Source organism: Melanotaenia boesemani, chromosome 14, assembly GCF_017639745.1.
Source record: "Melanotaenia boesemani isolate fMelBoe1 chromosome 14, fMelBoe1.pri, whole genome shotgun sequence".
In the NCBI taxonomy this organism is placed as follows: domain Eukaryota; kingdom Metazoa; phylum Chordata; class Actinopteri; order Atheriniformes; family Melanotaeniidae; genus Melanotaenia; species Melanotaenia boesemani.
Genome location: NC_055695.1, coordinates 4,749,764 through 4,762,007, shown reverse-complemented (window position 1 = coordinate 4,762,007; position 12,244 = coordinate 4,749,764). Strand labels below are relative to the sequence as shown.

At 38.1% G+C, this 12,244-nt stretch overlaps 2 protein-coding genes across 2 annotated transcripts in view; one reads left to right on the top strand and one right to left on the bottom strand.

Moving 5' to 3' along the window:
- Nucleotides 1-560: 560 nt before the first annotated feature.
- psmg4 (proteasome (prosome, macropain) assembly chaperone 4) lies at nucleotides 561-3,922 on the top strand. The gene is made up of 3 exons (XM_042006979.1): nucleotides 561-856; nucleotides 2,767-2,842; nucleotides 3,606-3,922. Exons 1-3 carry the CDS (start codon nucleotides 680-682, stop codon nucleotides 3,725-3,727), a joined length of 375 nt encoding a protein of 124 aa, XP_041862913.1. The 5' UTR covers nucleotides 561-679; the 3' UTR covers nucleotides 3,728-3,922.
- The window catches only part of LOC121653462 (solute carrier family 22 member 23), a 29,011-nt gene continuing 20,572 nt past the window's right edge, over nucleotides 3,806-12,244 (bottom strand). Inside the window, exons 4-10 of the mRNA XM_042006978.1 lie at nucleotides 10,241-10,427; nucleotides 9,885-10,012; nucleotides 9,009-9,111; nucleotides 8,568-8,794; nucleotides 6,266-6,298; nucleotides 5,976-6,099; nucleotides 3,806-5,715 (exon numbers count right to left, since the gene is read on the bottom strand). Coding sequence (XP_041862912.1) covers nucleotides 5,295-5,715; nucleotides 5,976-6,099; nucleotides 6,266-6,298; nucleotides 8,568-8,794; nucleotides 9,009-9,111; nucleotides 9,885-10,012; nucleotides 10,241-10,427 — 1,223 coding nt within the window. The 3' untranslated portion in view covers nucleotides 3,806-5,294. The remainder of the gene's footprint in view (nucleotides 5,716-5,975; nucleotides 6,100-6,265; nucleotides 6,299-8,567; nucleotides 8,795-9,008; nucleotides 9,112-9,884; nucleotides 10,013-10,240; nucleotides 10,428-12,244) is intronic.

Here is a 12,244-nt window from a genome sequence, read left to right as displayed (position 1 = left end):
AAAAATTAGCTTTCTCCTCAGCAAATTAAGGCAATAAGGGGGAACTGTCATAAAAAATTACGCCCCTCAGATTTTTTTTCCTCCCTAAATGAATAAGTTATAAATTCCTTGAAGTTTTTTTCTTTTGATTTTTCTACTGTGTAACACCTTTTTTAGCTAAACATCAGCATTTCTCATGTTTTCAGTTGAAAAAGAAAAATCTAATAAGTTTATTATTTTACACTATACTTCATACTGTATTAATTTGAATTAATTTAAATCTAAATATAAGATACAATAATATAAGAAAAACTACAAAAATTCCTACAAATGTAAAAAGAGAAATGCATTTACGTAACATGTAAACCTATTTGAAAGCTGCACATCTGCATGTCTTTTTACTTGATCTTCCGCCTTTTTGTATATGCAGTGCATCATGAAACATAATTTGTTGTTTGGTTAGTGAGCATCTAATCTATACAAATTTTCACCACAATGACAGAAAGTTGCTTCTCTGGACCAGAAACACCGGCTGAAATCCTCTTTATCTGTGGAGTTTAGAATCAGCTGTGCTGGTGCTGCAATCGTTAGCATCGAGGATCGATTGCTCGGGTCTGCCATTTTTCTCTAACCAGGAAGTAGCCGCTGCAGTTTACAGCTAGCACGAGTTTCGAATGTTCACAACACTGACTGCACAAAAATGAACGAAGTACAAAACGGAGCGGGATCCGAGGCTATTTCACTTTATAATTTCTCCGAGAAGATTTTGGAGCAGGCAGTCCATTTCCACGTGATGAAGTTCAACGGCGGGTTTTTCCTCTGGGTCGGTTCGGCTCCGGTTCTGTCCAACTTGGCCGTTTCTATGAGCAGCAAATATGTAAGTGTTGCATTGACTTGGAAAAAACGAAACCAAAAACATTAACAACAAACTTATTTTGATTTAAGATTACGTAGAAATAATGCTCTGTTTGGTTTATCTGAGAAAAACTAACTATATTTACATAATATTTTTAAAGGTAAACTTAAGACTTAACTATTAAGTAAAGCTTTTGATTGAATTTAAATGCTTTAGCATTCCTTTTACTTAATTTTGTAATCTTCACATCTTCCTTTTTATTTTTATAGTCTTTAATTTATCTTTTATTTGTCCATTTTATTTAGCTTTTATCCATTTGACAGTTTAACATCTGTTATTTAAAATTCCAATGTTTTAGTTTTCCAATGCAGTTGGTGAAGGTTAGAGCACCGCTAGTCGAGAGCATCGTTATATATGTGTGTGTGTGTGTATGTGTGGGTATTTCACATGTATGTGTGACTTGTTGGTTTGTGGGGAGCTACATGGGTTAAAATGGGTTTTAAGATCATCACACAATCTACCAGAAAACCATCAGATGCGATGACTGTGCAAAGCAAACATCCAATAATGCTGCAGAAATATCGATAAAACGTCTAATTTGGCTCAAATCAAGTTTTTTCTCTTTATCGATGAAGTGTTAAGTGTTTACAATGCTGGATCACCAGTGTCATCAACTGATGATGAAAAATATAGCATTGCATTCACACGGCATTTACTTTTTACATTAAATGACCTTTTTTTAAAAAAAGTCTTTTTCATATGCCGGAGTGCTCCAGCCTTCCTTTTCCTGGTGGGGGCCCCTGTTTCCCCTCCAGTCAACAATTTTCAGGAGAGTATAATTTATGTTGAAAAGTTATCAAATTAAAATAAACATAAGACAGCAGAAAATGTCTTTATTGGAATAAAAAACAAACAAAAAAAAAAACTGATACCACATGGCTGTCATTCTGTATGAACATTTACTTTTTATTAGAGGTGGTTCTTAATGAACATTATTCTATATCAGGGGTAGCCAACGTTGGTCCTCAAGGGCACCAATCCGGCAGGTTTTCCAGATTTCCCTGCTCCAGCACACCTGACTCAATTTAAATGGATCCAACAGCCTATAAGGATCTCCACGATGACTCGTTAGTTTAAGTCAGGTGTGTTGGGGCACGGAAATCTGGAAAACCTGCCGGATTGGTGCCCTTGAGGACCAACGTTGGCTACCCCTGTTCTATATGAACATTAAAATGCATAAAAATGTTCATATATATATATATATATATATATATATATATATATATATATATATATATATATATATATATATATATATATATATATATATATATATATATATATATATAATGTACACACACACATACATTAGTTGTGGCAGCATTTTTAGATATAATAATTTTGGTATAGGAATCAAAGCAAATAAACAAACTGATTTGATAAAAAGAAATAAAATAATGTCCAGAAGTGGTTTATTACAAATTACAGGCATCATGGGGTAAAAGCTACAATCTGTAGTTTAAGGTCTGTATGTGATGAGAAAATTTATATTTTACCTCTTACTACATATCTAGTCTAGCTTTTGGTAGACATGGATTTAGTTGAGTGTGGGTTTCTTTTGTTTAAGTTGCAGAATAAATATGTAATGAACATATTTTAACTTCAGCTCTTTTTTTTTGTTTTAAAATGGCTTTAGCAGCATCCTCCCAGAACACCTGCAGTCCCTGATGCTTCAACATGCACTGGAACTGATCCACATGCTTGATAATTTAGTTAAATAGTGTCATTTAATACATCCTGAGTTCTGATATGAAATGATTTCTGAACAGACGTTTTGCTTCATTTTCAAGAGAATATGAAATATTTACAGAATCCAGCATATAAAATGTGAGAAAAATAAATAATTTTTTCCCATAACCTGTTTTCTACAGGATTCAATGCCATTATCAACATTAGTGATGGGGGACCCGTCCAATACTGCTGCAAACTCCTTGGCCCAGAGATTAGGTAAAGTACAGTACAAGTTAATCCTCCTACACTGTCTGCTAACTGTGTTAAATGGTTAAAAACCTCTGAAAGCTTATTTAGATGTTAACTGTCTTTGTTTTTTACATTATCTTTATTATTTAACATCCAAATTTAAAACTTCTGAGGTAAAAACTTGTCTGCAGATCAAATGTAGCCTAATGAATCTGCATTATGTGACCACATGAAGTAAAAATGAAACTGATATTCTTGTTGATAGTAATCAAAATATACGTATACAGCATCTCTAGAGTCTCAGAAAGTTCATAACATCAAACCAAGCAGCAACCTCCGGTGGTAAAATGTGAAGCCTGTGCGGAAGTGAAAAAAAAAAATTGCAGTTTACCCCTCAGCCGCTAGGGGCTGGCTCCAAAACAGAGTCAATCCCCATAGACTCCCATGTTAAAAGACCAACTTCACAGCAGAAATAAACATGTTTAAAGTCTGGTACAAAAAAAAAACAACATTTTAGGATTAATAGGTCAAATTTACCTTCATGACAACTGTGAATTTTTTTCTAACTCATCCATTTGGATGTTATTTAATCTTGAAATTCAGCTGCATCATAAAACATCATTACAAAAGAAATCCCTCTCAATCTATAATATTATGAAATAACCTAAAAGAATAGGAGAAAGTTCAGATTATACTTAAACATGATCCTTTAACCAGAACTTGAAGCAGTCACAGTTAACTAGTGTTCTTTCTGAACTGACAATGACCATTTTTTGTGTGTGTTTTGCAGCAAAAAGGACCAAAAAGCAAGTATTTGTGAGTTACAGTCTTCCGATGACAGACTCCAGCCTCAGTTTGTTGGTGGAGAACCGGATCAAAAAGGAGCTGGAGCTTCATCCTGAGCACTTTTAAACCCCTCGGACTGGGAGGGATGAGCACATCTTCCTCCTCGTCATCGCTTTGTAACACAATAACAGGACAAAAAAAAAATCATATTTAGTGTTCTTTTATTGATGTTATAAATTAAGTGGTTTATTATCAAAACATGTAGGCCTATGGCTTTTTGTACAAATGCATCTTATTAAAAAAATAACACTTAGAAAACAGTATTATTGGTTGAGTTTTTTTCTTCCTTTTTGTGTTTTAACCATTGAAAACATACAAACTAGGAAACCATACAGCATGTTTAATACATGTCCTATGGAGTAAATGTGGTTTGAAAAATTAAGGGATGTCTGTACCTGTTATACGTTTACAAAGAAATAATTTATGAGAAGGGTTTGTTGTGCTTTAAAGTCCATGAAGATTACAGTCCATACATTATGAATGAATGGCACATGTACACATACCTTACATTTTTAGCAGTCCTAAGGAATACTGTATAAATGTACACTAGTCACAACTAGGCCAGGTCTACGCTGCTCTATTCTAAACTTCACACATTTAAAAAAGTGAAATATTGTGCTTTCTGGCTAGAGTTACAGATCTGAGGAGCAGGAGTACAACATTACCACAGTACAAAGAACACGGAGTGAGAACTGGAAATATTTGCTAATTAAGGAGGTATTTCAAGCAACATAATTGCCCTTGGCAGCATTACAAAATAAATACTAGATTTCCCTAATTACATTGTATTTTATCTGTTAACAGAACCATCGCGATAAAGCCATTGAAATGCAGAGATGCATCATAAGACATGCAGCAGAACACTGGCCGACAGGTCGCAGTCATGTCCGTTCAGCCCTCAGGTTTGTTTTATCTGTAGTATCTAAACGCTACACTTACAGTCTGCTGAGGTCTCCGGCTGTTCTGACAGCCATCATATGCCCACAACAGTAGTAATGCTTACTTAAAACTCAGTGTCTACACTGACTTCACCTCTGAGAATAAAGTGACTTCTATTAGAGACCACAGATGGAGAAGGAAAAATAAGAATGTAAAACAATTTGTGCCCTTTCATGCAAAAATAGTGGTAGTGGTTTAGCCAAACCCTAGATTACAACATTTGGCTAAAAATCACAAACATTTGATTGTGTCTTTGACATTTAGTGCAAAATAACATCCAAAGAGTTTTAAGATGCAGTAAAATCCTGTTCAAACAAGCCCAAACTACAAACAGAAAACTCACATTAAGTTAATCTGCTGCCCTTTCCCTGGTCTGCTTACTTCCTCCCGACAGGGCAGCTGGTAGCACGAGAAAACCACCAACACCACCAAAGACGCTCGCATTTCACACACAGATAAACTTGGTCCAGTACAATATATTTTTTTGGCAACTCCTGAATGAATCATTGTCACTACAAAGTACAGAATTTTACTACTGTCATCATCTCAAACCTCACTACAAGAGCTCAACTGGTTCATCCGAACATTTTTTTTCCCTTGAATGTTTTGTGCACAAGTTCAGTGTCCGTTCAGTTAGTTAGTCATTAGTTAATGATGCAGCAGTAACTAGAACAGTAGACTATTGCTTTGATGTTCACACCCCGTTGGCTATGGCACGATTTCCAATCACCTCCCCACCGGTTGCCAGAGCGTACGAAGCAGGTACCGCTGCCAGAGCGGTGGCTACTGCCACTGTAGCACCCCCAGTGGCTGTGAGGTGTAACGGCGTGTCATGGACACGGGAGTAGTCCCTGTCGTATTTGGCGAGAAGGAGGTGCTGCTCTCCTGGGTGGAGCAGGGTCTGACGGGTGAAGGTCTCTCCGTCGGCCAGGCTCTCAGGCAGGGGCTGACCCCGCGGCTCTGGCAGCAGCAGCAGGCAGATGATGCAGAGCAGAGTGCAGCAGGCGAAGATCACATGATGCAGAAAGTAGCCCTTCTGGTTGTGGAGCTCCATGATGGGGGCAGTAAGCATGCCAAAGCCAGCACTAGCCAGGACCAGACCCAGACCACCACCCCTGCACAGAAGGAAACCACATTTGGTCACAAAGCAGCTCCTCAGAGAGCTTGAGACTTAACTGAACTCTTTAAGGGGATCAGGCATTACACCTGCAACTCACAACACCACCACACGATGGAGCCATTTAGCAACTTTCCAACAAATACTATGACCTCAAATTTATATAATATACAATATAACATTTACTTTATAGTACATGAAACAAACATGTTCAACCATTTTGTACAAAGAGAGTCATTTATGGCCATGCAGCCTCACCTGATGACAGTAGGGGTGATTTCAGCACAAAAGAAGATGCTGAGTGTGCTGACAGCATGAGACGAGAACATGCCGATGATGGAGAAGGCCACAGAGAATTTCCTGTTCAGAGTATCTCGTAGAACTGTTCAGATTAGAGCTAGATGTTAGCATCATAAGTGCCAGCCCAAATCCCAAAAGGCAGCCAATGTGGCATAATTAAAGGAAAATAAATGACCTTTTAAATTAAATGAAGCATTAGATTTGCATAAAAGTATACTTTTTTTTCACTCAACAAAATAAAGATGTACCTGTGTCATGGCGAAGGCTGTACTTTCCAATCACTGGATTTCCATGTGCAAGTGTGGGGGAGTAGAAGAAAGGGGAGTATGTCATCAAGGATGGAACATTGCTGACTCAAAACAAGCATTAAAAAAAGCCCTTCAGGAGAATCAAAACTGTTTACCACTGGAGTCTGAGATAATGACTACACACAGCAGATGTGGGTCAGGAGAGCACAGTGAGGGAGGCTCCTGTTACACTGAAGGTTGAACTGCAGTCAGTGCTGTTTTAATGACTCGGTGTGCTAGATATTTAGCTGGTTCTTTGATGCTTTTGGTCCTGTCTATGGTTCCATGAGATTACCCCAACAGTAAAAGGTCGAGAGATAGAGTAAACCATGGATATGTTCTCACCACATTTCTAAACGTTCCCACAATGTCACATGGAGTACATTACTAAAGCTTAAAAGTACCCACCATGTCAGTAAAGTAAAAGGTGCAGGGAATAAGTCATAAAGAGCTAAAGTATTACACCCAAAGACTTAAAGGGATTTTTTTCATGTGCTTTATAAATGAAAAGGAGTAGCACAGCCAACTACTCCTGAAATACTGAACTGAAACTACTGTTGGCACCATTTTACCTCTAAAAGGATGTTAACAGTATCATTGCTTTCATGATTGATGCTTCTTTTAGCTTGCTCAACATAAATGCAATCATTTAGTTTTAATATTAAAATTTTCTGCTTCCAATGAAAAGGGAAAGCAAAACATTACAATTAACAACTGTGTGAAATTATGTTTTATTGTTATTGATGCTTTTAGCATACTTAAACTAAGCTAGCCATGGAGCTAACTAGCTTATAGCTTAATTTTAACAATAAATTAGCCTGTTTCTAATGTAGAGGAAAAGCAGAACATCACAATGTACAACGTGTGCAATTAAGTAATTTTTTATTTTTGTTATTATTTTCTATTTTACTTTAGATTTATAGCTGCTAAACTCACTGGCTAACCCCTTATGTGTGGTTGGATATATTTCTGTAATACCTAGAAACATGAATGATAAATCTCATGTTTGTGAGGCTGACAATCTCTGATTGTAAACATATTTTCTTTTTTATATTAAAGTATGACTTAAGGCTAACTATTATAATCTTTCTTAACAAAGGAGTTCCTAATATTTCACACAAGACAACAAAAGTTAACTTTAGCCTTTTGTGTCTATGTGACTGGAATGTTGTCATATGCAAATGTTGAAAGCATTTGCATTACAATTACACAAACTGATGAAACTGTGATGCAGTATGTCGATATTTCTCCTAAGTTATTTTTCCCTGGCAGGTAATATTTAAACTAGGCTACACAAAAACAGCATTTCAAAGCATTTAATTTTTCATATAAGATTTTTATAATTATGGCTTGAAAAAGCACTGTGCTGCCAACAAGAGGCATCTAGGACCTTTAGTAAAAGTAGCTGTGGTCATAAATGTAAAAAAAAAAAACAAATATGCTTATTGCTGTAATGCATATGCACAAGTAGCCTACTTTTAACTGCAGTGTTTCATGTTATTGTCAGTTTTCACTTTAACCTTAGCAAATAGTTAAACAGGTTGAAAGCAGACAGATCCAGAGTTGGATCCTGGCTATCTGCTTATTTCCCTGCGAATTCCAGAAAAAACATAGATGTGAGCACATTATCACATTATAAGGGTTTCTAATTGTTGATGAAAAGCTCTATAACAGCATTGTAGACCTATGTATTTCTTTATGCACACTGGATTCTCTTTTTGCTGGTCACCACTATGTTTGCTCGTGTGTAAGTTTCAGGAAACATACAGCAGTAACACAGAAACAAGACTGATTTCATTACAAAAATTATATAAAAAAAAAAATAAAATGCATAATTCAATATGGGTGAATTTGATAAAGAAAATCTTCATGGTTGCATCTAATGTTTCTTTTGTGGGGAAAAAAATATTTCTATTGAGAACTTTGCATCCCTTATTTCCAGACAATGCAGGTCAGCAGAAACAGATTTGAGTGCAACACCATGGCTAGCATCGAGCTGTCTGTAAATCTAAACAGGCTTTTTCATTTAGCACGATGCACACTGATTATGTGTTTTTGTTTAGATTTTTTCTATTGTTTGGCACAGCTTATTTAATCATAATCAATAAGCATTGAAAAGGGAGAAACCAGAGTGCACCGTGCCTGCTAGTGGCCAACATCAAGCAGGGCACTGAGAGCTTTAAGGCAAAAGATTTACAGAAACAGAACAAGAGTTTGCTAATGGTTCTAATATACTTGTAGGTTTCTTTGTATAGTTACTCACAGTTAAGGAGGCCCAGCTGAAGTAGTGATGCCAGAGCAGTAATAATCATGAAGGTGAGCAGACCCCCACGCCGACCCATCAACCCCACTGCAGGACAAAGTGCCAGGCAGGTTGCCACAGCGATGCCAGCCATGGTGTAATAATCAGCGTGGCACATAGCTGTGGGCTGGGCCTCTGGGTCCATCATACTGCGGGAGAAGCAGTGGTGAATCCCATAACCTGTCAGACTGCACAAACAACACACAAACAAAAAGTGAGAATGCAGCCAGTGAGGTGGAACCTGAGACACGCATCTGCCACGGGGCTGGTGAGGTTTACACCTACAAGCGTCTTCACATCTGTCTGTGGACAAGCTGGTAATTCATGTTCTCAACACAAGGGATGTTGGCTTTGATTAGCAAAAGAACTGTACAAGCCCAGCCACAAACACAACACACTTACGAGTTGACACACAGCACCACAATGTTTTTCCACAGGTTCCTGGTGCTCATCATCTTGACAATGCAGGTCCTCTGGGGTTTCTTGTGCAGCTCCTGCTCCAGTTCTGGTAGGAAACATGAAACGCACACCTTGAGACCTTTCCTTCCAAAGAGTAATGAGAGACCGGCCACTAAGGGACCTCTAATCACAGAGAAGCTAAAGTGCTGTGGTGCCTTTAGACTGATATAAGACATCACTTTTTTTCTTTACATAATCTGTCTGCTCGGCTATTGAAGGACAATGAGTTTAACAGCCCCACAGGGAGGAAGATGAGCAGAAAATCACCAATGTCTGAAATCACTGCTATTTAAACAATGGATTAACATTTTTTAGCTATTTATTTATTAACTTTCTGCTAATTTTTTCACTGTGAAGATGCTGGTTGGATTAAAAAAAAAAAACGTTTAAAGATGTCAGAGTGGGCTTTCAGCATTAACCATGGGTGATCTTCACAATTTTTGTAACCGAGAAACTGATGAAGTTACTAATAATACAAGTAATTATCCTTGGCAGTCTGACTTTGTTGATCTTGCAATATATGAATCACTAATGATCTAAATGTAAATGTGTTGTTTGCAGTTGCATTTCATCATGGGAACTGTTTGAGAAGTTATGATTGAGAACATGAGGTCCTTTGGGTCTTCGTATGTCTGTCATTGTCTTCGTATTTGTTGCAAGTTCATTTCATCATACAGCAAGGAGCAGCTGCAGCATAGCATACTGTGGATGACGATTCAAAATAATTTGCATAATATGAGTAAAGCAACAGGAAGTTAGAAAAGAATTGATTTGGGAGCTTTCATCTTTGCTTACTATCCTTCCTGAGTCCATCCTCACCTGTAAGAACTCCGCTGGGCTCCGTTGTCATGTCAACCTGGTTCTTTCTGGCAATGCGCAGCATCATGGCTTTGGACCGCCTGTATTGTTGGGTGGCCAGCAACCAGCGCAGAGATTCGGGAAAAATCCTGCAGAGTGAAAGAAAAAAAAAAAAAGGATAGGAAGGACAGAGAGAAACAGACAAAGGATGAGAGCAAATGAAAGACGAAGAAAACAGTAGAAGAAAGAGAGTATTGTTTCTAAGTTTAAGCTGAGTGCTTTGTACTGTGTAGTGCAGTGTGTACTGTACAAGCCATCGCCTGGCTCAGTGTGAGAAGAATTGCCCCCCCCTCCCCCCATGCTGGGGTGGAACTCACCAGACGTAGGGTAGCATCAGAACGAAAGGGCTGATTATGACTATCTGCAGCACCTGCCAGTCATCCCGATTTGGCCAATGACGGCAAAGAGCAGCCACCCCTGGCATCAGTAGCTGCCCGCCCACCTTCAGAAAACTGGCCACCATGGTCATGGAGAAACGCCAGCCTGGCAGACAAAGCTCGATCCCTAAATAAAGAGACAGAGGGAGAAGAAAGAGGAGGATTTTATTTCATGGAAGATGTAGATTCTTGTTATGTTGGTGCAGCAAGAGAGAGACGAGTAAATTATGTATAAACTGTCGGTCTTTAGATGCGACTGAGGATGTTATCAGCACCCTAAATGACTTGAAACAGTGTGATGTATGTGTTTGTTAAATGGTTCAGCCAGTATTGAATTTTCTCTCTGTATTATTGAGGACTCTTGTTACTGATCCTTCCCCTGAGAGGACTCTGATTTAACACCAAACCTCTTTATGAACTTAGAATGGACTCAGCATTGAAGCTTTTGAGGGGTTTCAGCTGCTCTTAATTTCCCTCCGACTGGGCTCCCTTCCCCTCCTTTACTGCCTCTTACATGGTACAGTCCAGATGGCCTGGCCCATATGGCAAGGTCTTCTTGAAGGTGATCATTGTGGGAGGAAGAGGAGGGGGAAAGAGCGATACATAGCAACCTATACTGTCACTTATTATTGAGGAGAGGAAAAGAAAGACAGGGAGAGAAAAGTAGGGGTAGGGGCTGAATATAAATGACTTTTCCCTCAGAAGGCTATGAAAAGTCTGTCTATTCAGTGAGATCGCAGGAGAAATGATAATAAAAATGAGAAAAGGAGAAGACAGAATAACATAGTTTGGAAGGGAAAAGAACAAGATTAAACAATAAGAGATGAGAGAAAGAAAGGGAGGAAAATAACTTTGTTAGAGAAGAAGGTAAAAGGATGGAAAAGAAAAGTTAACAGAACATTCAACTCCTCTTAATATTCTGCTCCAGACTCCAAAAATCATCCCCTCAGGTACCAAATCCAAGGAAGGAAATTAAACTGACCATCTGTTTCTTCCTCTTCAAGCAGAACAAAGTTTGCATCTGCCTCCCACTTGGTGGTGGAAACAGAAGTTACAGCGTTTACTTTTGCTAAAGTTACAGTACCACGATAGAAAAAAATTACGTAAAACTATAAGCAAATTCATAAAGGCAATTAAAATTAATTCTAAGACGATGCTGATATCAGTTCTTTTGTTTATTAATTATATTTGTAGACCAATTATACTCTGCTCTAAATGTGTACAAGGTATTTCTTCCTGTTAAAGTTTCTGTATGTAGTAATGTTTTCCACCATCGGTAAAAAATTGTATGAGATACAAGAATCAAGCCAACAGACCAGTCCCTACAGCCAAAAAAAAAAAAAGAAGAAAATATGGGGAAGCAATCTTTCTAAGAGACCTTTGCATGAGCAGACTGCTTGTGTAACTTGTGGAGTTACACCTCAGTTTCATTGTATATCTGTACAATGACAATAAAGCCTCTTTTCTATCTGAATGCATTTAGTCATGTAGACGTGGTCGAGACAACTTTTTGACGTTCGAACTGAGCATCAGAATGAGGAAAAAGGGGATTTGAGTGACTGAACTTAGCATGGTTGTTGGTCTGAGTATTTACTGGGATTTTTACACACAACCATCTCTAGGGTTTACAGAGAATGGTCTAAAGAAGAGAAAATATCCATGAAGCAGCAGTTGTCTGGACCAAATGTTTTGTTGATGTCAAAGATCAGAGGAGAATGGGAAGACTGGTTGGGGATGATGGAAAGAAGATTAGGTTTTTGCTGGGCCAGAATCAAACACTAATCCTTTATGTAATCTGGTGTTTTTGTTAAGACAAACTGTCTCCCTGCACTTTGCCAAATTGAGAATACAGAGTGTAGGGGGGTCAACATGTCTTGGGGGATACGTTTAAAGTGATGTGGCTTCAAGGTGGTAGAGAACCCAACCAGTTCCTGGCAGGTTTTC

Coding starts and splice junctions, on each gene's coding strand:
- psmg4 (XM_042006979.1), top strand. CDS start 680: ATGAACGAAGTACAAAACGGAGCGGGATCCGAGGCTATTTCACTTTAT. Junction 857..2,766: donor TTTCTATGAGCAGCAAATAT/GTAAGTGTTGCA, acceptor TGTTTTCTACAG/GATTCAATGCCATTATCAAC. Junction 2,843..3,605: donor CTCCTTGGCCCAGAGATTAG/GTAAAGTACAGT, acceptor TGTGTTTTGCAG/CAAAAAGGACCAAAAAGCAA.